Source organism: Gallus gallus, chromosome 3 (assembly GCF_016699485.2).
Source record: "Gallus gallus isolate bGalGal1 chromosome 3, bGalGal1.mat.broiler.GRCg7b, whole genome shotgun sequence".
Classification (NCBI taxonomy): domain Eukaryota; kingdom Metazoa; phylum Chordata; class Aves; order Galliformes; family Phasianidae; genus Gallus; species Gallus gallus.
In genome coordinates, this window is record NC_052534.1 from 15,116,895 (window position 1) to 15,143,751 (window position 26,857).

Genomic DNA, 26,857 nt, shown 5'->3' on the forward strand with positions numbered 1-26,857 from the left:
TTGAGAATGTGGTGCAGAACTGCTCTTCTACAGATTATCTTTTATGCCTGCTCTGGCTGGCAAGGATAGAGCCTGCTAGGTCCTGAACGTATGTGGCCTCTGAGTGGATGCCTAGTAGAGAAGTAGTTGCAGGAGAATCCTGCCAGTGCTCCTCTGGGATTTCATCTCAGAGAAGCAGGAAGCATCCCTCTATTGGCCATATTTCAGTTTGCCAAGTGCAGAAAGACAACAGAACGTCAGCTTAGCAAACAGGATAACTAGAGATAGGCTTGTTCAAGGGAAGGGCTTTAATTCCATTCATGAAGACATTTTTTTCCTTTCCAAGTACAGCTAATTCCTAACACCAGTAACATGGAAAATTTTCACAGAGTCATAAAGCAGGCTGAAATGTGCATGGATGTTAGTTCACAATTCTTGAATGGGTTCTTATTTCCTCCCACTAACACTGGTTTTGACTGGATGAAGATGTACATCGGCTACACAAAAGCATAATACATGCCCACCTTCCTGCTGTTACCAACATGAAGAGTCCATTAAGGCAATATTATAGCCAAGTACCTAAGAGGTATACACAGTAGATTTAAAACCAATACATTATATTTGTTGTGTAGCTCTGTGTGGGCTTTGATGCGAAAGGAACAAGACAGTGGATACGATTCATACTCAGAACACACTGACCAACCTTCAGTCAGAAAGCAGAGAAAAGTGCCAACTTCCTACTCTTCTGCAGAAAAAAAAAAGAAAAAAATCAGAGAGAGAGAAGCTGCTAGACTGGATAAAAGGGCTACACCCTGGTGACAGAGTAACTGTTGGATTGTTTGTTGTTTTTTTCTTAAATTCTTGGCTATTATTCTTTGCTCTCCTCTTTACTTCAAGCCATGAAAACAGAGTCTAAATGCTTCAGTGAACAGTAACCAGCTCACCTCTGCTCTCTCCAAGCTGCAAGCAGGTTGCTTCTACAAATGAGAGCCTGCATTTCAAACTTAACCACTGACTTTTGCTCCAGGTTTCTTCTAGGCAGAGTATCTACAGCAGGCAGAGACAGATGCTGGCTGGAGCCTGTGAGGCTGGCTCTGTGGTTAGAGGTGAGCCCAAAGGGCTGATCTGCAGTATCAACAACTGGCAGACCGGCTGTAAGGCTGTAAGATCTCAAAGAGATCATTTGGCAGCTGTTGTATCCTATCTCACCTAGCTACAAACCCACCTGACATCTTGTTCCTGAACTCAAAACACTGCGTGCTACAAGAACTTCACAATGAGCACAGAGTCAGCAAGGGTGAAGAAGGCCACAGGGAAGGAGCAGAACAAAGACACCTCTGGGCCTTTTACTTGGGATCACGCGAGTTCACACACACTTCATTACTCCTAAAACACAGCCTCAGTATTGCTGTTCTGGCCTGTGCAGAGCTTTCCTAAAGTCAGAATCCAACTATATTCACTGATACTGCATTCCCCTTCACGGATTCAAGACGTGGCTCCTAACAAAGCAATCAAATCACAGAAACACTGTGGATGATTTAAGTTTAGATGTTCATTTTCCACAAACAAAACATAAACAAAAACCCTGTAACTTGGGATAAGTTTCAAAATTTGAAATCCATGGGGCTCCTCTGAAGTGACAAGCTTTGTTTTTGTTTGTTTTTTTTCTTTTCCAGTGGCAATCTCCAAAGTAAGTGTCAAGAAAACTCCATAAGAATCTCAGTCTTTCAGTGGCTTCAGCATGTTTCTGTTGGCATTTCTGGGCCTCTCCCTTGGAGAGTATGAATCAATCCTCCTGGATTGCACTTGCAGCACACAACATAGCGCTGTTGATATTAGAAGTCCTACCGAAAAAGGCAAACGTGTTCCAGCTCTCATGTGACAGCCATCATCCTCTGCCGAAAGCCACGGTAATACCTTACTCAACAGGCTGGGCTTTTCACAGATCCCCCAACGGCTCTGACAGATCAGCGCCGCAGTCTGAGAAAGAATGCATGCTTGCACTCCTTGCTGTCCAAAGGATAATATTTGTCATAAAAATCCAAAATGTATTCTTCAGTCTTAAATCCAAATTTTTGGTAAAGCAGCATAGCGGGGTTGCTTGCAGAGACGTGAAGGGTTACATCTTTGCCCATGCAGGTCTGCCAGGGGAGGAGAAAAAAAAAATATCACAGCAAGAGAACAAGAAAGCCTCTGGGGGAATGCGGAGGTGAAGAGATTCATCAGCTTTGGTATTCAGGTTACTGAGAAAATGTGAGAAAAGTCACAGGCCTCAACACAGACTTTACCACACTTAGCACCAGCTGAAACATGAAGGCAATAGTGCTCTTCCTCAAAGCCTTTGTTTCTGGGAAACATGGACTCTCTGACAATGAAATCAAGGCTTTGGATTCTAATTTGTAAGCTTTCCATTGTCAATTTCTAAGTAGTTGTTAATTAAAAAGTAATCTCAGTGTACTGCTCTAATCTCAAATACTTAATGACAACAGCCTGAAGAAAAGACAAAACATGCCAAAGGATCAAGCGCTGCGCTCCTCCCCATCAGCAAACAGGGCTGAACTCTCTGGGACCATGCTGTAACGCCAGTGCACCTCTGGGCTGTCACACTGGAATTCCTCTACATTCCACCCAGCTCCTCTCCCATCCTGCAGGGCATGGCACTCACCTCCTGAGAAGGCAAGAGAATTCAGTTCTGACAGCAATTGGCATTGCTGAAGTTACCATAAAGATCCAAGATTATATGGGCACCCTTCCCTCTGATAAACTAATAACATCACATTTCCTGCTTTCCTTTAGTGCTTTAATAGCATTCTGTGCATGTTGAACGTATGGTAACTTTAAGTGGTAACAGCACTCAAGGAACTCTACACAGCATATCATTCAAAGTGAAAAGCTCTCATCAGGACTTAAGGGGAAAAAAAAAACCACCCTGAAATGCTCGGGAACCACTTTGGGGTAAAAGAGGTTGAGATCATCAAGATGATATACTTTGGCACTCTGGGCCAGATGCATTAGAAGGTAATTTCTGAAAACAAGTCCATCAAAGCACTACTTGCTTCAAAGCATTTTTTGTTAGCTTACGCTGTTCCCAATAATTCATCCCCACACTAAGCACATTGATCTTTACCTTCAGAGAATTAGAGTGCTACCCTCCATCCAAACAGCGTATGAAGGTGCCCTTAGCTACAGAGGGAGTAGTCCCTGGTATCAGCCCAACCTGTCTACCACTGACAAATATGCAGCAGTGCAAAAATAAATCTAACATGAGTCGAACACACAATGGTGATGTCTCATTGCTAGCGAGTCCAATCAGCTTCAGCCCTGCCTGGCTCTCCTCAACATAAGCTTTTTGCTAGTCTACCTGAAAGCAGAATTAGGTTAATTGGCTATGATGGATCCTACAAAAATTTGTGGCGATTTTGCACAGCTGACTTGCAAACACATCCCAGCCAGGAAAGAGAAGAGTCCAGCTGCTGGATCCCTGCAAACCTCAGCTCACCTCCCATGCCCGTTCCCAGTGGGAGCTGACATCTCACATCAGCTGGCTGCAGTTCACAGCAATTTAAATGCTTTAAGTGGAGATGCTCAGGAAAGGCAAGGGGTAAATTTAAAATAGATTGCTCTATGTGCTGACACAGGCTAACAACCAGTGAGAGGTGGGCACTGCAGAAAGCTTTGTTGATAGAATTACCCATGGGTGGCCAAGAAGAGCTACTCTCAGCAGAAAATGCTTTTCTAAGGTACAAATTACTGTTTCTACAGATCTGCTAGAACTCTCTCTCTAACCAAATAAATATTAGTAAAAGTAGTTGCAATGGTGAGTTTTTGCTAGTGCAACTGATCTCAACTAAAACAAGTTAAGGAACATTTCACATCAGCAGCTCTGCCAAGAGCTCAGGGAGTGCTAAAACTGGGTCCTGAGAAGGTACAGCTGGGCTCTGATAAGGACATCTGTCTGTACCCTTACTCAAAATTACTCTGGCTTTCATGCAATTTGAGAAAGTACACGGAATTAAGGACACCTTAATAAAAGTATTCATTCAGTGTTTTAATGAAGCTTAACTACTTTAACACAACTCCTTTAGTTAGCTCGGATTAATTTTCCCAAGTGTCCTTGTGCAACAAAGCCTGGTACAAGCCAGTCTGAACAAATATGAATGTGGTTGCAAACACTTACTTTATCTTCAAGTCTGCTGGATTTTATCCAGCATATTAGAAGTGAAGGAGAATGATCAGGATCAGTTAAGTGATTTAACACAACTGCACTGGTCATGGAATAAACTTCCAGGTGTAGATAAGAAAAACTGCCATATATTCCAACTGCACTATTAACACTGTTACTATTTTTTCCCCTTCAGTTCCCAAATTTACAGGATTACTGTTGTGTCAACTACTGACCACTGTAAAATGCACAGTTAGTCCCAAGAGAAAGACCCCATCACCTCACTAATTCTGAGGACCCGAGCAACACAGTTACTCTTCTAAGCACATTTCAGTTTCTGATTTTCAAGCAGTTCCCCCCATAAACGTTCCCACATGCTGACAATCTGTGCAGTTATGTGAGCAAAGAAAGGGCAAGGGGAAAGAGACAGAAAGGAGGAACACAAAATTACCTACTCTAGAACATGTGCACATGCACAAAGCAGGAAAAAGGGAGAGCTGGTGCTTTAGCAAAGACACGGGATATTTTTGATTACCTGGATAAGATGATAAATCATGAAGGTTGCAATTCCAGCTCTCCTCCACTCAGGGTGAACAAACAGAAAAGAGATGTAAGCTTCATTGTATTTCACGTCCGGCACCATAAAGCCAAAGGCAATGATAACTTTTTTGTAAAGGACAACAACACTGAAGTCTGGATACTGTAGGCATTCTGACAAATCAATTCCTAGGAAGAAAGAAATAAACAACAGTTGAAAGCACTACAAACCAAATGAAAAGCAGGGCTACGCTGTCACACTTGCATGGAAATTCAGATTTTTAAGCTGTTACTTGATTTCTTCCTCTTATCCATTTCCAAGCCCTGTGATTGACAGATGTTTCAACCAAACACTTAAACGAGATGAGACTTTTGCCACTGATGACAACAGATGCAGCAGTTAGCATGCACGAAGGGGAAAAACCTGCTTACCTGTTCTGGAGAAAGAAACTAAAGCCAAATTAACTAAAGGTAAAACTCAAAATCAAAAAAGGAATGGATTAAAAAATATTAAGAAATTACTAACTATCTCAGCACCCAGTTAATCTTTCCTTGGTTCGCATTCTGAGCCATATCAGCAGTCTGTTGGATCCAGTTCTAAACACACATGTGGATTAAGATACTTGCACATGCAAATATTTTCTGGATCAGTAAATCTGGGACCCCCTTTGCCTACAGCTGTTGGGGCCACAGTAACATTGAAGGATAAGAGCTTACTTCATTCGCCTGCACCCTGCCAGCACCAGGCAGGCATATACCATTACTACTGCAACCTGCAAATGCCAAAGGACCAGTCTGCAAGCAGAGGGGAGCAACACAGAGTGCATCAGCTACTCCATCCTCTTCCTCCTGCAAACTCTCCAGACGCAGCACACACCTGAAACTGGGTTTCATGTTTGGTAGCATTACCCGCCTACAGTTCCTGTCTCTTTTCTCCACCCAGCCTTCACCTCCTACTGCTTCCTCCACTATCTGTACTCAGCTGTTTGTAGAGCTACCCTGTGAAGCTGACCACAGCTTTCAACACAATGAAAACATTTACTTTTAGCATGCAAATTATCCAACCTGGTGTCGGAAGTAGCCTCTCTGGCAGTGGTGCTTCTTTGAGTCAGAGGCTGGACAGAAACACCTGATGTCAGTGGCTTCTGAGTGGAGTTCATAACCCTACCTAATCACATTGCTGGTGCAGCCTAAGAGCATCTACACAGCATGTTAGGACCAAGCATTTAGCTCACAGCACAGAAGACTGCTTGGTAACTTGTCTGCGCAGACAGGCCCTACATGAGGTGCAGAATTACACTGTCTATTTCAGCCTCAATTTGGCAATCTCAGATATAACAGGAACATGGGGTAACAAAACTGCAGAGTATGTTTTCCAGTAATGTTTATCACTCCTAATGAGATGTGAGACTTCAGAAACCACTGGGCTTATAAAAGCGGGTGAATTATTTTCTTGCTCGAGAGTAAGATGGGTGGAGTAAGATGTGGGAGGAATTGATTGGCAATAGGGAGCAGCGTTAATTATTTCAAGGCTGCAATTGACTGTGCAGTGCCTCACAGCATGTCTGTACAGGAACACTACACTGCCCTGAGCACTCTGGTGGTGATGAAGCGGTGCCATCCCCCAGCGTGCAGTTATTCCTGTAGGAAGATGCTTAGCTCAGTGCTGTTTACCACTTGTCTGCTCAGGAGACATTTCCCGTTAGGGCACGAAGGCACAAGATATCATGAGAGACAAGGAGGAATCTTGCTTCACGTCAGATCATCTGGGGTAACTACCCGCCAGCTTGTTTATCTCAGGGCAGAAACAAGAAAAGCTTTGACAGGAAGGATTTGGAGATGTGTAAGAACTAAGGTTTGGCCTCACCCCACCTGGTGAAGCACCTATGACTTAAGAACTCAGTCAGCAAGACAGCGTCACTACTAGAAGGCACTGAGTGCACTTAAGTGCACAAAACACAGTTTAATGATAGTGCGTTTGATAGGTCAGGTTGACAGCTGGATTTTTATAATCTTGTAAAGTCTTTTCCAACCTAAATAATTCTACTTCTCTGAACACCACTGCTATGACATCCTCCCAGCTGTGCATCCCCACCCCCAACCCATCAGCAGCTGTACCAGCCCACTGTAAACCTAAACCTTCGGTGCCCACACAGACACTGCTTTAAATCTCCTGAACTATCACATCCTCATTAATCTCCTGCTAAAATAGATCAAGGTGCAATAATCTTATAACCCCAACCTCACAAAATTTACACCGTGGAAAAGATTTTGATTCCTGTTTGGAGACTGATGGGAGTGTCAGCTTTCTGATTTAATGATGCACAGTCCCTAGTAGGGTGGAACGCACCCACGCTTATGTTAACTAAAACAAGGTGAGTCCTGAAAAGCTTGATGAATGCGCAACCCAACTTGGCCAGAACTTCAAATGCATTATCAAAAGAGGATAGACTATGACAAAGGGGTTCTGTCTCTATCAGGATTGCAGTACCCTGTGAGCTCCCAAACAACTTGGCATATCTTCCCTTTCACAAGCCACCTTCCCCTGGATTGTACGATTTGGACAATAAGTAGCACAAAGAGCTCTGATCCTGACTGCAGCTTATGAGCACAGCTGAACTACAAGCAATATTGAATCACTATCTGCAACATCTGTAAAGCAAACAGTTATTTGGAATAAAGGCGTGGACTGTTTACACTGGGCTTTTCTAAATTAGTTTGCAGTGTTGACTCCTAATCAGAAGCTTCATTTCTGTTATTTCATAAGAGTTAGAGGCTACAGTCTAACTGTTGCCCCAACCCCACCCTACAAAGGGCAGCCACTGCCCCAGGGATATTACAATTAAAGAGATGATACATAAAAATCAATATTCAAACTCTCTCATACATTGCAAATACCAAATTCCTTGAAGATATAAAGAACACCACAGTAAAGCATGCAGTAGTTAGTGTGATTCCTAGATTTCACTCCAATGAGCATTAGAGCTATGGTATAAAAGTGTTTACATTCAGCCCACTCCCAAACCTCCATGTGGATTCAGCAAAAGGTTCAACTAGTTCCTTACTTTTAGTAACTGACTATTTCTACTGGCATCAATGGTGTTACTCAAAATGACCTATTTCCTTAAGTGCTGTGCTAATTAGGGCCTAATTGCCCAGTTCTAAATGATCTCAAAAAACAAAGACACCAAACCCATGTCTCCATCTCAACTACATTCCTATGACATCAGATAATGGTTTTCTAACAACTGAGCCAGACACCAACTGAAGAAAAGTTTGGCCCCAGAATGCTTTTTTTTTTTTCCTGAACAAAACCACTTCCTTCTTAGAAAACCAAGCATTGAAGGAATCTTACCAGGCCAGAAGAATTCGTGGCACATAGAGTTTATAGTAGGGATGTGATTAGGGCGAACGTAGCAGTAATCAATGGGTGCTTCTGGCTCAGCCTTCCAGTTGAGATCATTCCTGTGTGGATACGCCCAGATTTCTGCCAGCAGCCTGAGTTTGGGGGGCTTTGTCTCATAATCACGCCTGCCAATTAACATGAAAAGCAAACACAGAAGGCAAGTGAGGAACAATGCCACTGCAGCCCATAAAATATTTTCTGACATGCTCAACTTGGAACAAAAGAACAGCCTTCCATTCATGTAGGAACACAGCATATTGCTCTGCAAAAACACTGTTGTGTCAGAGGTCAGAATACTTGGATCCACAGCACATCAAGGCAGCCTGCCTTTATGGCAGCACCAAGGATATTGTGGGTCTGACTCAAGAGCAGGCACAACTTGCATCAAAGGACCACGGTGATTCCTCCTCTGCCCTGCCCCCTCTTCCCCTGGAGATTCCCCTTTCTAAGGCCAGCTTAACTATTCAGCTAAACGATACACTGTCTTTCCAGAATTACCATAGGATACTGAGTCGTACAGCAGCAATGAGCGAGGATGGCTGCCCAGAAGGAAAGCATCCTCTCCCACAAGAACACCTCTTGCTCAGAGGCCATGAAAGGTGGGCTGTTTCCCAAGTGAAGAGCAGATTCAATTTCTGACCACCTGTACCTGATGTATGGTTTCAGGACACGGGACGTGTAAGGACTGACAATGCTGTGGTCTGGCAGCAGATCTTCTGAGCCTACTAGTCGATACAGAAACTTTGTTGTCTGCTGTCGATATCCCTTCATAGCAGGCAACACTGTCTGCATGTACAAAAAAAAAATCCAGAACACTTCAGGAAAACTAGTCAATGACTCAACACAAGGGAATCATAATAACAGAAAGAATAAGGGCCTTTCGTTACAACAGCACGATCTGGACCCCAGGATGACTGTCCCACCTCAGAGGACTGCAATGCATTCACAGATTCAGCAGCCATAGCTATGAGCTGAACTTACTGCTCAGCAAAGCACTCCAGGTAATCTCTTTCCTACATGGCATGAAAGAACAGTTAGGTACCACCATGGTTTTTTGGGCGGGGCTGGAGTACAAATACATAGAAATCTGTGGTACTTATACTGACAGACAGTTGTGCTGACTGAGCATTTCCTGAGAAAAAAAACGGAGTTTGTGAAACAATCAGTGGGTGCATAGCTCCAAGCCAATAGTAAGCCTTGTTCACATAATCCTTTCAACTTCCCAGGCCAGATATTCTAAAAGGAGATGCTGCTGTTTGCAGCAAAAGCTCTAAAACAACCAGAGTCAAAGGATCGCTTAGATTTAATGGCACTCACTTGGTATCTGTCCAAGATCCTGAAGTCCTGACTAGTAGTTCTGTAGGTCGCTTGCCCTACTGGGGACCTGGAAACACCTTCTTTGGCTCCATAAATCCCATCAACCAAGAGCAGTGCAGCATTCACAACCTGGTCCAAGTCAAAAAGTGGCAGACCCCTTTCCCTCTTGGCTTGCCTGACTATAAGCTTGCGCCTCAGTCTCCGGGCCTCTGGGGTCATGCTCAAGGCATTGGGACAGGCTTCCAGTCTCTTCAGCAGCAGCTTCTCCTCATAGATACTAACAGAGGTATGCTTGGGAGCTCTGGGTTTGGCATCCTTCTCCAGCTGTGGTTTCCTCTTGTCTCGTCCCCTCAACTGCAGAGATGTGTTTGACTCTTCAGGATCTTCACTGTCACCTTCCATCCTTTCTGTTTTTTCTTCTTCACTCTCCACTTCTTGCTTGATCTGCTCAGCTGTCTTCACTTTTTTTCTACTTGCTATCATGGTCCCAGCACCAGCAGTCCCACTCGGGGTGGGCACATACTCTATTCCTGGGTCTATGACTCCATCTCCTTCCATCTCCTCATCATCTGCTCAAAACACCAAAATAAACCAGGAAAAAAAAAATGTAAACATACAAGTCCCATTGCGAAGGGGGCTCTTGCAGAACTTTTCTGCTAAAGAAAAATACTGTGGGTTACCCAACAGACTCAATTTTCTGTATACTTCTAGGCCTCCAGATCTGGGGCAGGGGTACATTAAGGAGTCCAATTCTGAGGCACAGAATCGATCCTTCTAAGGTATCTTACAATTTGGCATCCAAAAACATCAAACACTAAGCTGTACAGCTCAAACATTACATTGCTGAAAATTCCTGAACACTGGTCAAGCTGATGAGCTCTATCTTTAGCTAAGGATTCCCTGGAGAAGCTTTGTTTAAAGTGAAGTAGCAATTACAGGTCACAGAAGAACAGTATTTGTCACTGCAGAAAATGATTCAACAAGTCATGAGGGAATTGCCTGAAGCTGTGCCGGGGAGGCTCAGGTTGGATATTAGGAAAAATTTCTTCTCCAAAAGAGTGATCAAGCACTAGAACAGGCTGCTCAGGAAGGTGGTGGAGTCACAGTCCTTGGAGGTGTTCAAGAAACATTTTGATGTTATACTAAGGGACATGATTTAGTGGGGAAATATTGGTGGTAGGTGGATGGTTGGACTAGATAATCTTGGAGGTCTTTTCCAAGCTTGGTGATTCTATGGTTCTATGATTACCTTCCTTCCAACAATAAGTGATTTACTCTCTATCTTCTAGATTAGAATGAGGTCTGGCTCCCCAAGGAACTGCCAACACTCACCATGCATCACTACTCTGCAACCATCTTACCTTGAAAAACTCCTGCAGTTCTTTGAGAGTTCCTTCTTCTGATGTCTCCTCAACAACTACGTGCAGCATATTATTAAAAATATAGCAACTCTTACCATGAAACAGGGCCTGCGGTGGCATGACATCAGGGATGAGATCTGCTTCTGAGAGAAGGCTGGGAGTAGCTGAGTGTGAGGCTGGCGTGCCAGGAGCAGAGAAGTCCAGAGACGGGGAAGGAGAAGGGCTTGTCAGAGGAGTGCGATCTGAAGAGCTCAAAGAAGAAAAGTCAATCACCTCTCCTTTCTCAAGGACAATATCGGGACGACGGCCTCGACTGGAGAATTTAACAGGAGTGGAGGAAGTACTGCGGTCCAGGAAGCCGGCTGCCTCCTTCTGGGCTCTCCGAATATCCTTGGCTTCCTGAGTGCGAGACCTCTTCTCCTTCAGCTCCATGGCCGATTCGACTGGATTGCGGCTTACCCGTTTCCTGAGACCTTCTACAGTAATGATGGGATCCAGAGGTGGCTTTGAAGCTGCTGAAGAAGTAGCTTGCTTATTCTAACATACACTTAGCTCCTGCAATCACTGTATACGTACTATATCGTGATAAAAACACACTGCCTTGAGATTTGAGAAGATCTAATTTCAAGATATACAAGAAATTTACTTCAAGGCATGTAGCAAAGTCCATGCATCATTAAAACCTCACTTAAACCCTGTTACTGCTCCTCTACACTGAAGGGAATTTGCATTCAGCGTGGACAAAATGAAAACAAAATAAAACACTCTCTAGGGTAAAGAAGAACAGAAGAATCACATATTTCAGTTGCAAAGAAAAAAAATAAACCACCACCAGAAAAGCCTGCACAGATCTCAAAAGCCTTTAAATCAATTAGCACAATGTGAAAAGGAAACAAAATATAAAAGGCTTTTCTTTTAAGCAAATTTTTGTCATGTCTTCCAGCTCTCTCAGCTCTGGCCCAGCTAGGAACCTATACCCCATCTGGGAAACAGTTACCTTTCGCCTTTAGTGCAGATGCAGACAGCTTTTCTCCTTCAGGTTTCATTGTTGGGGGTTTATTATGAACCAGTTTCCACCACCCTGGTTCTCCAAACTCCTGGGCTCCTGAGCGGAAATACAAGGGGCTCCCCACAGAGAGACAGCCAGCAACTGTGCTCCACCATGTTGAGGTCTTTTTCCTACAGGGGAAGATGTGAAAACAAGCATTAGGTCCCTACTCACCAGCTGTACCTTCATCCCAAAGCCTCCCCACTCCTCAGAGATAGTGAGGACAGAGGGCTTCAGGTGCTGACTGACACAGCAGGATTATGTACTCCCTAAATTTCAGTCCTCCAGGAGGTAAAGGAGGAAAGAATTTCTTCTCAAACAGAGAACCGTTCTAAAGGACAACCTACAGTATATCACTGGGTTCTGACATACTGACATACATAAGTGCTGCATACCTATGTTCCATAAACGCCACACAAAATGAGCATGGCGAGATGTTATTTTTCTTCTTTTGGCAATGATTTGCAATACATTTATGTGACAGAGGACAGGCTAATTCTGCCACTGGCACCCCTGTGATGCCCTTTAAATCCAGGAGATTAACATCAAACGTCCCAGTTCAGAGTCTGGAGTGACTAGATCTGACAAGCATGAACACCACAGCAGTTCCTGAACCGTTACATATATGCTTCAGCTATCCCTGCTCCACCAGTGGCTAGTCCAGGCAAGGAGGGAACCAACAGACTCAAGCCAGTAATCACTTCATCTGAAATCAATCAGAGCAGGGACTACCCCACCCATAAGGCAGGTCTCAGGAGACAGCAGAAACACTGGGAGGCAAGGCTCCCTGAGCGAGGGGAAACTGGCCATCAGCTACTCTCCTGTCAGGGTCCCGTTGGTTTCCAGAGGGGACTAACATTGTTGGGTACAGAGCAAGGAGGCACAGGCATGCAATGAAAGCAAAGCCAAGCAGCAAATCTGAGCAGGGAGAAAGACCTCACAACAGACAAATCCTTGGAGCCAGGAGGAAGCCTGTGAAACCAATACACAACTTCATAGGCTCGCTCACTTCCTTTCCTACCTCCATAGCACATGCACTAACAGTGACATATGATTTTGACAGTGACAGTATGCTTAGAAAATAACACACCTATGCAAGGCACAAGACAGTGTCACAGAAGGTTACCATTTATGAGAAGGGTTCTTATTCTAACAGCTTCCTCCTCAATACACATTGAGTGTGAAAGAATTTACCATACTGTGTAATACCTACTAAGTAAGAGCTATTTTATTAAGATCCAAAACAAGCTAAAAGACAAAGCCCAGTTTTCCTTTGTCGTGAACTTGATCATACAAGCTTCGGAGCTGAGGAACAAGGTACTTTGCTGAAGCTCTTTTTTTCTTTAAAGTCCAGGCAGATGACATCAGGAGTAGCCCATCCACTGTGAAAATTTAGTCAGACTGAAAAGCCTTGTGGGTTCACACAGTATCTAAATGAAGATAAGAAATACATCCAAAACATACGCAGCTACATTGCTACATTTTTTATTTTGCCTTTCTTTCCCCTCACATTGAGAAATGCTTATTCTTTCTCAAGATTACCACTCATGCCTACATTCAGGTTCTCAGTACTACATCAATTTTCTGGCTAGCTAGACTCAACAGAGACATCCCTAACTAACTCACGTTGCCCGCCTGTATACCAGTTTTTAGTTCATTCAGCTCACCATCCAAAGCTTCCAGGACACAGCACGTCTTTACCTGTTTCCTAATAAGAAAGTCCAGTGTTTCTCAATAAAAGCACAGATATCTTCTTTCCATCTGAAGTACCCCTGACGGCCAGTTCCTTCCAGAGACAAATTGTACATTGCCAGCATGACAACCTGGAACAGAAAGCAGTGGAAACCAGTGCGCCTTTTCTGCTTCTCCTGGTGAGCTGCCACCCCACCATGTGATGCTATGTACACGCAAATCTTTGCAGCCTCATAAAGATCTTATTTTTGCAACATCTCTTAGGCAATTTCTGCAATCTTTCTCTTCCTTTCACGCTGCCTTTTCTCATCTCTCTATTGTTATTTTGAACATTCTTCTGTCTTTTCCCACCCTCGAGATTTCACCATCGTAGGGGAATAAAAGCTGCCCAATTATGCAGGTTTATGAAGAAACACAAACTTCTGCAGAGAGCAGTATAAATCTAGTATGTTGCACTGGGATCTGAATGCATGTGAAAGTACGAACGGTCTTCTAAAAAAGACAAAAAAAACTGTGACAAGCAATCCCACTACCTCATTCAACAGAAACACAGTGGTAAGTCCTCCCAGGTATTTACCATTGCACACCAAACTGAACACAGGTTAAACTACGTAAAAGTCCCGTGACATCCACTAATTGTTCTCTGTATGCAGCAATTAAGTCTGTCTCCAAATCACAGAATGACTTGGGTTGCAAGGGACCCCATGGATGTCCAAGTTCCAAGCACCCTGCCACAGGCAGGGTTGCCAGCTGCTAGATCACGTGGCCCAGGGCCCCCCCCTCCAGGGACAGGGCATCCACATCTCTGCGCAGCCTGTTCCAGCACCTCACCAATCTCTCAGTAAAAAAACTTCCCCCGATATCCAATCTAAACCTCCCCTCCTTTAATTTAAAACCACTCCCCCTTTTCCTATCACTATCTACGTATGTAAAGTTGATTTCCCTCACATTTATAAACTCCCTTTAAGTACTGGAAGGCCATAATGAGATCTCTCCTCAGCTTTCTCTTCTCCAGATTGAATGAGCTCAGTTCCTTCAGCCTGTCTTCACAAGAGAGGTGCTCCAGCCCTCTGAGCATCTTTGTGGCCATCCTCTGGACCCTCTCCAAGGGCTGTACTTCTTTCCTGTGTTAGGGGCCACAGACTGGATGCAGTACTTCAGATAGGGCCTCACAAGGGCAGAATAGAGGGGGACAATCACCTCCCTGTCCCTGCTGACCACCCCGATTCTGATGGAGCCCAGAATACCATTAACCTCCCAGGTTGTAAGAGCACACTGCTGGCTCACGTTCAGTTTTTCATCTGTCAGAACCCTTAAGTCCTTCTCAGCAGGGCTACTCCCAAGGAGTTATTCTCCCAGTTTGTATACATACCTGGGATTTCCTCGACCCCAGAGCAACACCTTGCACTTTGCTTTGTTGAACCTCTTTAGGTTCACAAGGGCCCACCTCTTGAGTTTATCAAGGTCCCTCTGGGTGGCATCCCTTCTTTCTGCTTCATCAACTGCACTCCTCAGCTTGGCATCGTCAGCAAAGTTGCTGAAGGTGCACTCAATTCCATCAACTATGTCACTGATAAAGATGTTGAAGAGCACCAGTCCCAAGACAGACCCCTGGGGGACACCACTCGTTACTGCCTTCCAAATGATGTTCTTACAAGTGATCTTCATTAAACAATCCATTACAGCACTTCTAAATGCTTCGCAGCCTAATTCAGTCCGACCAACTATCCAAAAGGATTGGAAAGAACCATATCTCTTTGTGAGTAAATCTCAGATGACCAACTGCTAATTACATGGAATCAATTCCATACTTCAGACAGATTTGATCACTTCCCTCAATTCAGTGTACCCCAAAGGAGCAGCAGCTGCTTGAAGCCTAGGGAGACCTTCCTCTTCACCAGTTCTGATTCCATCTTTCCCTCTGCCACGCCACTCTCCTTCCATTCAGCCGAAGAGGGCAGAGCATAATGCTACTGACCTTGCTCTCTGAGTCTGTAATCTCGCCAGCCACAGGTGGCAACGCTAACTTTTTCACCCTGCAGCCCTACACAGGGAACCAGCAAAAAGCACTGCAGAAGTGACAATTGATGTTTGAAATTATCTATTATGAGACAGCACACTACTTCTGTCACAAAGTGCAAAAAGATGTCTTGTACATACCTCCCAAAGCTTGGCATCCGCAAGCACTTAATGCTGAGCAGTAACTACTACTTGACCAAATCCATTTTGCAAAAGCAATTGGCACTTCCTGCCTGTCCCTCAAAGTAAACCTTCACCCTACTGGGAGCAAGATACGCATCACTCTACCCACACAGTGGTTGCTGTATAACGCAGAATATTTTGATCGCTCAGGTGTGTAAGTGACCGAACTTGCAGAATCCAGCAAGAACTACTGTTAGTAAGCAAGCAGCCAAGTTAGAGCTTTGCATTCATGGAACTGGCAAGCTTTCTGTTTGTGTGCTGCCACCTCACTAGTTTTACATTTGCTCATATATACAAAAAACTGTTCATGCCTAGGAGCCAAATTGCATTTTGCTCTTCCACGTTTGCCTGAAGCCATGAAATTCATGAGCAACATGAATGAGGAGGGAAAAAGAAGAGGAATGTGGTTTGTGTGATTATCTTGCAACTTACTTGCCAAATACTCAAGTTCTAATCTGCAGGCAATCCTCTACTAATTAATTTCTGAAGTTCACTCATATGTTTGTCATCTATACCGAATCCTCCTTTTCTAGGTAATACATACACAACAAACAACAATTCTATAAAGAGCTGTGGTCGTCCTCCTGGCACAAACATTGTACTTACTTGTTGCCAAGTTAATCTCAGCCGTTCAAATTGTTCTTTCCCATCTTCTGAGCAATCAGAGCAAGTAAATCTGAAAAAGTTATCTCCTTTGAGGTAGCTGAGCTGTTCTCTCAGTTGACCTAAAATCAATAAGCAAATAAATAAATAAATAAATAAAATCAAACTTTCAGTCCTTTCATACAAAGAAAAGCTGCAAAGAAGATTTGGATTCCCTACAACATCAGGCAGAACAGCACTTTTGCCTTTTCCTTGAGTCCAAAGACCCAAGAAGTGCTGGCACGAGCTGTAATGTAAGGTATGGATTCATGTTACAGTTGCAGTAGTCAGCAGTGACTACCAAAAAGCACAGACATTAGAAAGTCTCATTCTACTTCACAGCTGAACACAGCCAAAGGATTTCCTCGTTTCCTCTACATTTTTCATTAGCTTTTGCTTCCCAAGAATAATCTATATACCGCAATAAATAACCGGTTTCCATTCTGCTTAAAACAGACAACAAGAACAAAAAAAACCCCAGCTGATCTGCTAACCCTGCAAAAAGTTTGAATAAATGCAATCTGCCGGGGTAGAGCCAACTATAAAACACCACACATTCAAAGTTAAAGGTTCCAATTCTGTTTCTGCAGCAGACAATGGGGAAAAAAATACAAATCTATCAAGACCCCTAAACTCAAAAGAGATGAAAGAGATATGAAAAAGTACAAAGCAAAATCAGAAGAGAGGGAAACAGAGGATTACAGCATTTCTGAAAATATACAGGAAAGGTCTGCCTCTAAAAGCATTCCATCTCTTTGATTACTGCTCTTCGTATTTGTTCCACAGCAACAGAGAGGAACATCTTTGTAAAACAGAACAAACTGAGTGTTAAATTGAGTGCCCTGAGATCTCACGCTACCTTTAACTCTGTTCCTTTTTATTATTATCTATTATTAGTACATTTGAAGCTAGTATGTCCCATTGTGTACACAGCATCATTTTAATAGTACCATGCTGGCTCCACCACATTATTAGCAATGCTCACACCATGCCTTGCAACATTTCTACACTAGACTTGTGGCAAGTTTTAGGATGGCAATAAGGGCAGCTCTGATACAGCTGCAAAGTAGATGTCAACTGAAGACTTCCATGTTTCTCAACACAGAAATAATAAAAACACAATGACAACAACAAATAGATAACAAAACAACAACAAAAACCAGTTATTAGCAATGCCTAGGTTTTGGATCTAGTAATAGATCTGACTGTCCAGAATTTCAAAAGTAAAGCCTGCTATTTAGGTAGCAGCATACATCTTACATCAAGCAGCAACAGCAAAGGGATGAAGTTATCTAGCTTGCTCCAAGCAACCCCCAGTGCTAGCTACTTCAGGCTGGACACACTTCTGCAAAAGCTAAATTAAATTCCCATTATCAGAAGATCATTAGTGCTGAGATTTATTCATATGCTACACAGATGCAGCAAGCTAGCTAGGGAAGAAAACAATACAAAAGTGGCTCCACATACAAAGCCCCTTTCCTCCACAGACCTCTGCAGAAAGGGTCGTTTTGTATTTGAGAGGAGTGAGAGGACAACTCACTTAGCCAAAGTCCCTTGGCATGCCAGTGACAGGCCTCAGGGCGGCATGCACATTTCTGATGTAATATCCTTGTTTGGCTCTAATTACAGCAGAGTCCCCCTTCTCACAGTGAACACCAGCTAACGACACGTGCACAGCTCATAGATTGAGGTGCCTAATGTACAGAACAAGCAGCACGAGGCAGCTGGGCTCTGTGCTACACCTCAACAGCATTTTCTCCCAACCACCGGGACAGAGCTAACCAAAAGTCACACAGAACATACAGGACAGCACAGGCACCTTGTAGATCGCAACCCCAGTGATGCCAATCACATGCTGGGAAGGCTACAAGAAACAGCAAAGCCAGCCCTCTTACTTGCTGGAATCCACTTCTGGCACTTCTCGCAGTAGTAGGACATCTCCTCCATCCAGGATGCATCGCCTTCATCACTGTTCAGTGAGTCTCCACTCTGGTCATGGGATAAATCCACTGAGGCCTGGTCCTCAGATTCTACAATCAGGAGGGTTTCCCCTTCCACCTCACCCTCCTCCAGGCCCTCCGAGGTCGAAGTCCTCGTGGCTTCATCATCGTGGCGGCTCAGCAGCCCACTCATGTGGACGTTATTAGCCATCCTTCATGGCCTACAGCAGGATGGTGTTTGCATGACAAGGAGCCCGTTCTCCCCACATTCACAAGTCCATCCACTCTGGATGAGTCTCCACAAGTACTAGTGATGGAAGAAATATTTTGTGTGTGCCCTAAGGCTTTTAGTACAGGAATATAATGTGTCTGAAAGAAACAGTCTTTCACAGGTGATCTCTGTTTACCAAAATACTTCAAAGTAGTTAGAATGCAATCATCCCAAGTGTCTTGAACCAAACCTCTAACAAGTCAGGTCCTATCTAGGAATGCTGGGATCCCTTTTCCATGAGCATCTTCTCTCTTTCTTCTGTAAGCTGCTTTGTCAAAGCAATCTGCTCTTCCAGCAGGCGAATGTTTTCTCTTTTCTGATTTTGTCGCTCCAGATCTCTGAGAACACCACTGTGCAGCCTCTGCAAGCACAAGGGACAGGGTTCATCACAGCCTATTTGATCGTGAGCATGACCAACTCCACCCGGGCTCCCCTCTATCTTGCAGGGCTGCTCACCGTGCCATACTGCCCCTGCAAACCCCCTGCAGCCATAACGCCATGCTGTGCACTGGTAGCACCCACACTGCGCAGGATGGATGGAACCTGTAACAGCCAGGTATCTCTGCCCTAAACCTCTACCCAAACCCAGCTAGTCCCTCCAAAAGTTCTACTCTGCTTGGAGAGAATTTGGTGGCAAAATGAAAATAATTTTAAGAAAAATCTGCCATTTTACCTTGATCTGCTTATGTCTTACTCTCTTTGTATTATTATTTAAAAAATAAAGCTAGTAAACTCCCACTGTAAGGCCAGCTGAAGATTCACAGCCTGTTTACGCCAAGCTCTTGAAACAGCAGGGCGCTTCGCTCACAAGCTATACCCTTTGTCTACAACATTCATTGTACATAGGACACATGGCACTGATGAGCAGCTTGCACACTGACAGCTAAGTCACCAAGCAAAGGTAAACAGCCTTAAGAAGATTCCAGCTACTCTTTTGTTTCCTCCTTATGCTTTTCTGCCTCTGCTACCCAGAATCACAGAATGTTTTGTGTTGGAAGGGACCTTTAAGACCACCTCGTCCCAAACCCTGCTATAGGAGGGACACCTTCCTTCAGACCAGGTTGCTCACAGCCCCATCCAGCCCGGCTTTGAACGCCTACAGGGAGGGGCATCCACAGCCTCTGGGCATCCTATGCCAGTGTCTGGGAAGGCACCTGGGAGGTTTTTGCCAGGCACCTCTTGAAGCCGTAAGTGAGAAGTGCACGTTGGGAGGAGAAGCTCACAGAAGCGGCCTCAGGAGCCCCAACCAAGGGCACCTGCCATCGGTTTGCAAACGAAGCAACAACTACAGCATACGAGAAGGGTGCGAGAGGGCTGCGAGCCCTATTCTGACAGCGGCAGAAACGTGCGAACCGACGAGAGGACACCACACTGCTCCGGGCCTGCCCGCCTGCCTCCCTCCCCGCCCCCGCTCACCTCACGCTCCCGCCGCTGCTGGACGTGCACGGCCGCGACGGTGGCGGCGGAGAAAAGCGCGGTAACGACCAGCACCGCCCGGGAGCTCCTCGACATCGCCGGACACGCGCACGGCCGAACGGCCGTTAGCAGCGCGCGCCACAACCGCCTGCCCGCCGCGGGGGGAAAGGCGGGACCGGGGGGGGGGAGGCGTGACCCACCCTGACGAGCGCAGAGCGCGTCGAACCGCCGCCGCCAGCCCTGAGCAGCGGAGGGCCGAGAAGGCCGATGGCATCCTGACTGGAATCAGGCACAGCGCAGCCAGCGGGAGCGGGGAGGTCGCTGTCCCCCTGTCCTCAGCTCTGGTGAGGCTGTGCCTCGGGTGCTGTGTTCAGTGCTGGGCTCCTCACTACAAGAAAGGCGTTGAGGCCCCGGAGTGTGTCCAGAGAAGGGCAGTAAAGCTGTGAGGGGTCTGGAGCACAAATCTCATGGGGAAAAGCTGAAGGAGCTGCGATGGTTCAGTCTGCGGGAGACTCTGGGGAGACCTTATTGTGCTCTACAGCTGCCTGAAAGAAGCTTGTGGCCAGCTGGGGGTCGGCCTCTTCTCCCAGGTAACAGCCATAGGATGAGAGGGAATGGCCTCAAGTTGCACCAGGGGAAGTTCAGGTTGTATATTAGGAAACATGAGTGGTGAGGCATGAGCACAGGCTGCCCAGGGAGGCGGTGGATGGAGTCACCATCCCTGGAGGTGTTTGAGGAAAGGGTAGATGTAGTACTGAGAGACGTGGTTTAATGGGTGGTGTTGGTGCGAGGTGGATGGTTGGAGCTTCGTTATTGTATGATTCTGTGATCACAGCTAGAGGGTTGTGGCCTATGGCTCTATGTCCAAATAGAGGCTGGTGATGAACGATGTACCCCCAGAGGTCTGTCTTGGGACCTGTGCTCTTCAGCATCTTTAACAGTGACATGGACAGTGGGATTGAGCGCACCCTCAACCAGATTGCTGATGACACCAGGCTGAGTGGTGCAGTTGATACAATAAAAGGAAGGGCCTTTGGTGGGGCGCAGCCCTGCCCATGGCTGGGGGTTGGGCTGGAGGGGCTTTAAGGTCCCTTCCAACCTGAGCCATTCTGTGATTCCGTGATTCTGTGTCTAGTTGCTGCTTTCAGCTCACAAATTCCTTACCACCATCAGATAGGAGGTTTATTGTGAGAGGGGGTCTTATCTGTGACTCCTTCCTGTGCCTTTTCTCCAGGTATTTGCCACTGCTGTCTGTCAGGTGGAACACAAGGATTTTCAGCTCCTCTAAAACAGCTCCTCCTTGGCTATTTCCAAGTAGAGAGTGAAGGTCAGCTTTCGTGACACTAATGGGGACCTTTGCAGTGAGGAGGTGGCCAGGGCACATCCCCTGAGTAGAACAGGAAAAATGAAAGCATAAAGCCAGTCCTTCCTTGTTATAATCTTCTTCATCTGTCTGCTGAACAAATGTGATTAAAATGAAAGGTAAAATTAGTGGAAATGATAGCATTTCAATTTAGTATAATGGTTTCGCTCACATTTGTATGTTTACTGTTATTAAGACGTGCATAAGTGCTTGTAGCACAGCCAAGGCCAGGGGGTGCCAAGAACAGGGTTGGGCCAGATGTAGAGCAGGTGTGAGCCAAGGCACAGTGCCTTTAGCACCATGGAAGGGCACAGCTTGCCCAGCTGGGAGCCAAGTGCCTCTGCGCAAGCCTGGCATTATTCATTTCAGGGCCCAAAACCCCAGAAAGGGAATGTTCAGGCTATGGTTTCACAGTGGGGAGTTCTGGCTCGAGGTGTTCCCATTTTCCTCCCATTCCTCCTGAGGACCAAGGATTGCTGCAGTGCTCACCTTCCCCAGGTTCAGTCTGCTGTGGTCCACCATTCTGGATGGTGGTTGGCTTTCCATGCTCAGGGTAAGCTCACTGAAGAGATGACCTGATAGACAACCAAGCTATGGGCCAGACTGGCAGCTAGGTCTGGCTTAAAACCCCACAGCAACTGCATGGAAAAGCCCCCCTTTCTTTTTGTGTGAAGCTGCCCTCCAGCTGGATGGTGTGGGCGGGCAGTGTGCACACAGCCTGAGGCACGATGCAGGGATGGAGAGTGGGAATGGCATTGGAGGGAGGAAGGGAGGCTGGGGTGCCCTGTGGGGATACTGCTGGGGAAGCCTTTCAGCTGGAGATTAGCACAAGGGGAAAAAAGGAGATTTCAGGGTTATGCACAACAAATACAACGATAACCACCCATGAGCCGTTGCAGAGACATCTCACAGGACTTGTGGTGCCATTGGTGGTAGCTTACTGCAAGGAGTCAAGCCACATTGCTGATGCTCCGGAGCAGGGAGTGAGATGAGAGGTTGAGCTTGTGCTGAGGGAAATTGGCTTAGAAGAGCCTTTTGTTTTTTTTTTTGCTGGCTCACCTGGTTTCTCTCCACTTAGGGTTTCCTCGAATAAACACCTTGGTTTGCTAATAGAGGGTTCCTGGCGTGTTGTGTCTGTACTATTCTTTGATGTCCTATTTCCTGTGCCTCTGTTCCTCCTTTGCTAGCCTGGGCATAGCAGCGTGCATCATCTCACATCTCACGGAGAAGGGCTTGCAATTCAGCCAGAAAAGGGGTTATTCGCATGTGAAGGAGGCTGTGAAAAGCTAAAGGCCATTTCCCTCCTGGGCAAACAGCTCAGATCTCTACAGTTATCTTGAATAAGCGTCTGAAGTCAATGCTTAGGGGGCATTTCTTATCCCGGTTTCCTAAGAAAACGAAGCTTGTGCAACCTCTGTGCCTCATTTACCTCCTCCCTTCCCCTCTGTTCATGCACAGGCGTCTGCCAGTCTCCCACACGAGGCCGCGTTGCAGTTTCTGTGTCAGGAAGGTTTCTATGTTCATCTGCCAGTTCCAGCCCTTTCGATAGGCGTGGAGGAGCTCTTGCTGCGCCGTGTGTGAAGGCGTGGCTACACCGAAGCAGGAGAGCAGGGTGAAGGGAAGGGGTGGCTGCGTCACCTGAACCCGGCCACCAGAGGATCCAGCCCACGGGGCGCTCGCTCGCAGCTCACCTAGCGGGTCATCGGCTGCAGCACATCCCCAGGAAAGCCCCACGAGATGTGGCAGGGGTGGATACGAAATATGAACCGAATCCATTTGCAGGTTTGATTTGCAGCCTGAGCACGGCCCCGACTGTTCCACCTCTCACACCGAGGGACAAACCAAGCTACAAGCACACGAAACGCCACGAGTGAAAACCCCCAAGACGTGTTTCCCTCTTTGCAGTGCCAACCGTTCCTCCTTACGCGGCGTTTGGACACACCCACAGTGCCCCACCGAACAGCCAGAAAGAAGGCGGAAGGTTCAGACCCCACCCCGAGTATGGTCCCCTCCACCTGGTGAAGCCCAGCGGGGCTTTCCAGTGCTGCAGGCAGGAATGCACCCCCTGACTGCTGTCCTGTGAGCATACAGTCAGCAAGAAGGCTCAGGGATGGAGCTGAGCAAGCAGAGTTGGCCAAAGGGGAGAGAGCCACTCCTACTGCTGTTAGCACTGATTTTCTTGTTATAGCAGCACAAATAACAGTGACAAAAATGATCATTACTGTGTTGTAGGCATTTTTTTCTCACCGCAATACTGTTTCCCTTCTAAGACATGTAATGATCCCCCCCACAGCAGCTGCAGACCCGATTGCTGCAATGTGGACATTGCTCAGGTGCAGCCTACCTGGCCAGGCAGTCCTTTTCCCCGTTGGATTTGCAGGGCAGGGAGTGTTGAGTTGCCAATATGCAAAATCTTCAAAGACAGGAGAGGGAAATGTCAATATGTTGAGGGCTTTCTGTCCCCGCTCTGCAATTAAGAGGGAGGGCAGCCGAGGGCTTCTCTGCGTGCAGACTCCACGAGCAATTGGAATGAATGAAACGCACGCATTGAAAGTGTGTTATTTCGGCTGGGTGAGCTCCTCTGCAAACAGGCAAACGTGTGCGTAACGTGGGCTGGCTTTACTTTCTGCCAGGCACCAATTAAGAGTACGCTATCAGAGTGTCCGTGAAGGGGTTCCAAGAGCCCCTGCCCCCCTCCCACAGCAGCACGGATGGGTTGGGCTGCTTATCCCTCAATCTGACGCCGCTAAGACCTGAATGATGAGAAAAAAGAACACCCAGGCGGAAAGCCGCCTACTCTCTCGAGAGCAGCAGAAAGCAGCGCTCTTCCAAACGTCCCCTTCCCTTCCCAGGGCTCTCTGTAAAACAGTTACTTCTGATTTTAATTTGCCTGTGCTCTTCCTGCTTTGTGGTGAGGGCAGGCAGGGCAGGTGCCGCTGTGAGCGCTGCCGGTTTTACAGCCACCGGTGCTCGGTTACAGGTTGGCCAGAGAGCCCTGCTGAGCTCCAGGTAACCTGCGGCGTGGGCTGGGCCGCCGTGTCTCCCTGCTTTGCCCAGGGCATGGCTCGTCTGCTCCCTACCCCACTGATTGCAGCGCTGGGGGGCTTTGGGGTGCCAGAGAGGGCGCCTGGATAGGGAGCTCCCCCCGGCTCCTGGTGGTGCAGGGAAGGGCAGGTGAAATGCAGGTCGAGGCCAAAGTCTAGCAGTGAGGCAGCAGGAGGAGGATGTGAAAACAGCACTTTATATTTATATTGGTGGCAATTTCACAGACCCTTGTCCGCAGACGGAGCGAGGCAGGCAGCACTGCTGGGAGGCTGCTGTGGGCAGGGATGATGAAAGGCATGGGTTTTTTTTAAACTATTTTGTATTTTTGGTCTGGGAAACTGTAAAAGGCATTGGTGACAAAAGCCCCGGTGCAAAAAGGCGAAAAAAAGAAAGAAAGAAAAACGTTGGCAAAGTAATCCTGAAAGAAATCACCCCAGAGCTTGCATGACAAAGGTGGCCCTGCTGGAAAAAGATCCCGTCCCCATCTGAGGCACCCTCGGCTCTGTGATTCCCAGAGGACAGCGATGGCTGCTGGGGCTGCTGGGGCTGTTTGGGGCCACCCCCACAAACTGGCCTAAGCAGGCGGCTGGGGAGGGGGCGGAGGTCCCCGTGGTTTCCCTGAGCTCTGGCTGAGAGCAGCCCCGCTGGGAGCGGCAGAGGGGGCCATTTTCAGGTAGCGGGTGTCTGTGCTGATGGGTAACTGCTCTGGGCATGTTGGGACAGATGCTGTGCCTCAGCACGGGGGAGCAGGAGAGGGAAGGCTGTCCCTGACGTGCGGATCGGGCACCCCAACAGCCGCTGGCCCAGCTGGGGGCAGACCGAGCAGTGGGGATCTGTGGTGCTCAGACGACCTCTGTACCTCTTTTCTTTCCACTGCTGCAAACACCTCGGGACGTTTCCCGAGCACCTGAGCCCAGCCCGGGACAGTTATTTCTCCCTCCATCTCATCCTCATCTCTCCTTGTCCCTATTGCTCCTTTGTGTCCACCCACTAGTGAAGGGGGTGGCACCCACCGCCCAGCTGCCCGCTCCCAAAGGTCGACTCCCACCCATTTGAAATGGTAAAGAAGTGTGACAATCCCATATGCATACAATGGGTTTTATTGCAGCCGTCCTGCAGGAATGAGGAAGTATCTCCCGAGCCCCAGAGATGCCATTTGTCCTTCGGGGATGGGGATTTTCTCCCTGAGCTGGAGGGGGATGTTAGATGCGGTCGGCAGGGAGCGCAGCCCGGTGCCTGCCCCGTTATCGGCTGCGCCAGCTGCAGGAAGCGGGGCTCATTATTTTTAGGAAGGGGTTGGCTCGGTCATACTTCCACTGGCATTAGACTTCTTGAGGAGAGCTTCAGGCAAGCAATGCGGGAGAAAAAGTGGCTTTTTGGGGATATTTTCTGCCATTTGCATGAGTCACCTTGCTGCAGCATGCACCATCCAAGCAGAGACATGGGGATGCAGAACTGTGGTGGTGTGGAGAGCAGAGCAGGATGTGAAGAAGGAAAGTGCTGTGCTCAAGAGGAAATAAGGGGTATAAGTTTTCCATGTGCCACCCTGTCTTGAGCTGCCCTGTCAGCAGAAGCACTCAGCTCTTTATCCTCAGGGGTACTGGCACCTCTGTGCCCAAGGGGACCACGCAAAGGCCACCAGCACTGCCTCTGTGATCAAACCAGCAAGGTCCTGAACCAAGCAAGGGGAGAGAAGAGACAACATCCCACCCGAGAAGCCATATAGATGGATGTCCTGTCTGTGGAGCAGGCAACCATCTCCTGGCACCTCGGTGGGCTCTCTGGTGTCTGATGAAATCTATGCTCATGGCGAATCCTTGCCCAAGCACGGTGGGAACATGAACAGGAGTGGTTTTCTCTCTTTAGCATGCATGTGTGAGGAACTCATGGCTGTGTGACTCCTGGCAGCCACACGCACTGCTCCGGGGGCACTCGGAGGCAACGCTGGGAGTGGCTGGGGCTGCTCTGGGTGCCTGAGGGAGCGCAGCCATGGCGAGTGGGCGGCAGGGAGACAGCACTGGGCTGGGAGAGAAGCGGACAGATCGGTGCGGAAAGACAGGGAGACGCTGGGAGTGGCAGGGGCTGTGGGAGGCTGGGAGCCGGTGAGTCAGCACGGCGGGGCGCTTGGAAGCATGGCAAGGTGCTTGGAAGCACACAGAGCCAGGCCTGCTGCAGGCCCAGAGCCACGTTCTCCTGTCTGGCACCCGCTGCTGCCCTCCTTCGTGGCTCAGCCAAGGTGAGCAGATCACTCTCCTGGTTGGCCTCCTCCTGGGTATGTGGCACACCTAACTGGGGCAGACGTGGCAGTGTGGCCCAGGAGAGGTGCTGCCTGGCGGCCAGGCCGTCCCTGTGAGCAGGATGCTGCTGGGAACGTCACAGCCAGTGGTGCTGCTCACATCTCCAGCACCCAAACAGAGGACCAACTGTGCTTTGGGTGACATGCCACATCCACACAATCTCCATCCAGCCCATTTGG

The 26,857-nt window shown here is 47.3% G+C and overlaps 2 protein-coding genes and 1 long non-coding RNA gene across 4 annotated transcripts; 1 reads left to right on the forward strand and 2 right to left on the reverse strand.

The window, feature by feature from the left end:
- Positions 1 to 264: 264 nt before the first annotated feature.
- On the reverse strand, positions 265 to 18,579 carry KAT14 (lysine acetyltransferase 14). 2 transcript variants are annotated; one of them, XM_040696936.2, is made up of 10 exons: positions 18,242 to 18,579; positions 16,311 to 16,429; positions 13,512 to 13,633; positions 11,760 to 11,941; positions 10,858 to 11,274; positions 9,402 to 9,970; positions 8,734 to 8,870; positions 8,034 to 8,209; positions 4,677 to 4,867; positions 265 to 2,120 (listed from the first exon to the last, which is right to left on the reverse strand). In XM_040696936.2, exons 1-10 carry the CDS (start codon positions 18,495 to 18,497, stop codon positions 1,947 to 1,949), a joined length of 2,343 nt encoding a protein of 780 aa, XP_040552870.1. In that variant the 5' UTR covers positions 18,498 to 18,579; the 3' UTR covers positions 265 to 1,946. The 2 variants fall into 2 exon arrangements, with proteins under 2 accessions (XP_040552870.1, NP_001186370.2); NM_001199441.2 differs by having other exon boundaries at positions 270 to 2,120; positions 10,858 to 11,277.
- LOC121113189 (protein PET117 homolog, mitochondrial) lies at positions 16,310 to 20,132 on the reverse strand. Its single transcript, XM_040698212.2, has 3 exons — positions 19,974 to 20,132; positions 18,242 to 18,918; positions 16,310 to 16,429 (listed from the first exon to the last, which is right to left on the reverse strand). Exons 1-2 carry the CDS (start codon positions 20,067 to 20,069, stop codon positions 18,769 to 18,771), a joined length of 246 nt encoding a protein of 81 aa, XP_040554146.1. The 5' UTR covers positions 20,070 to 20,132; the 3' UTR covers positions 16,310 to 16,429; positions 18,242 to 18,768.
- Positions 20,133 to 20,230: 98 nt separating this feature from the next.
- LOC107052871 lies at positions 20,231 to 24,895 on the forward strand. Its single transcript, XR_005858791.2, has 3 exons — positions 20,231 to 20,563; positions 21,208 to 21,300; positions 22,795 to 24,895. It is a non-coding gene; the product is annotated as an uncharacterized LOC107052871 (long non-coding RNA).
- The last annotated feature ends 1,962 nt before the right edge of the window (positions 24,896 to 26,857 follow it).

What these genes read in the sequence shown, in the direction of transcription:
- LOC121113189 (XM_040698212.2), bottom strand. Translation starts at nt 20,069, where the DNA reads ATGTCGAGGAGCTCCCGGGCGGTGCTGGTCGTTACCGCGCTTTTCTCC. An exon ending in AGCAGCGGCGGGAGCGTGAG is followed by an intron (nt 18,919 to 19,973) that starts GTGAGCGGGGGC and finishes TTGTGCTTGCAG; the next exon opens with AGGCTGCACAGTGGTGTTCT.
- KAT14 (NM_001199441.2), bottom strand. Translation starts at nt 18,497, where the DNA reads ATGGCTAATAACGTCCACATGAGTGGGCTGCTGAGCCGCCACGATGAT. An exon ending in TGAGATTAACTTGGCAACAA is followed by an intron (nt 13,634 to 16,310) that starts GTAAGTACAATG and finishes TTTCTGTTCCAG; the next exon opens with GTTGTCATGCTGGCAATGTA. An exon ending in CCACGAATTCTTCTGGCCTG is followed by an intron (nt 4,868 to 8,033) that starts GTAAGATTCCTT and finishes CTTTCTTCCTAG; the next exon opens with GAATTGATTTGTCAGAATGC.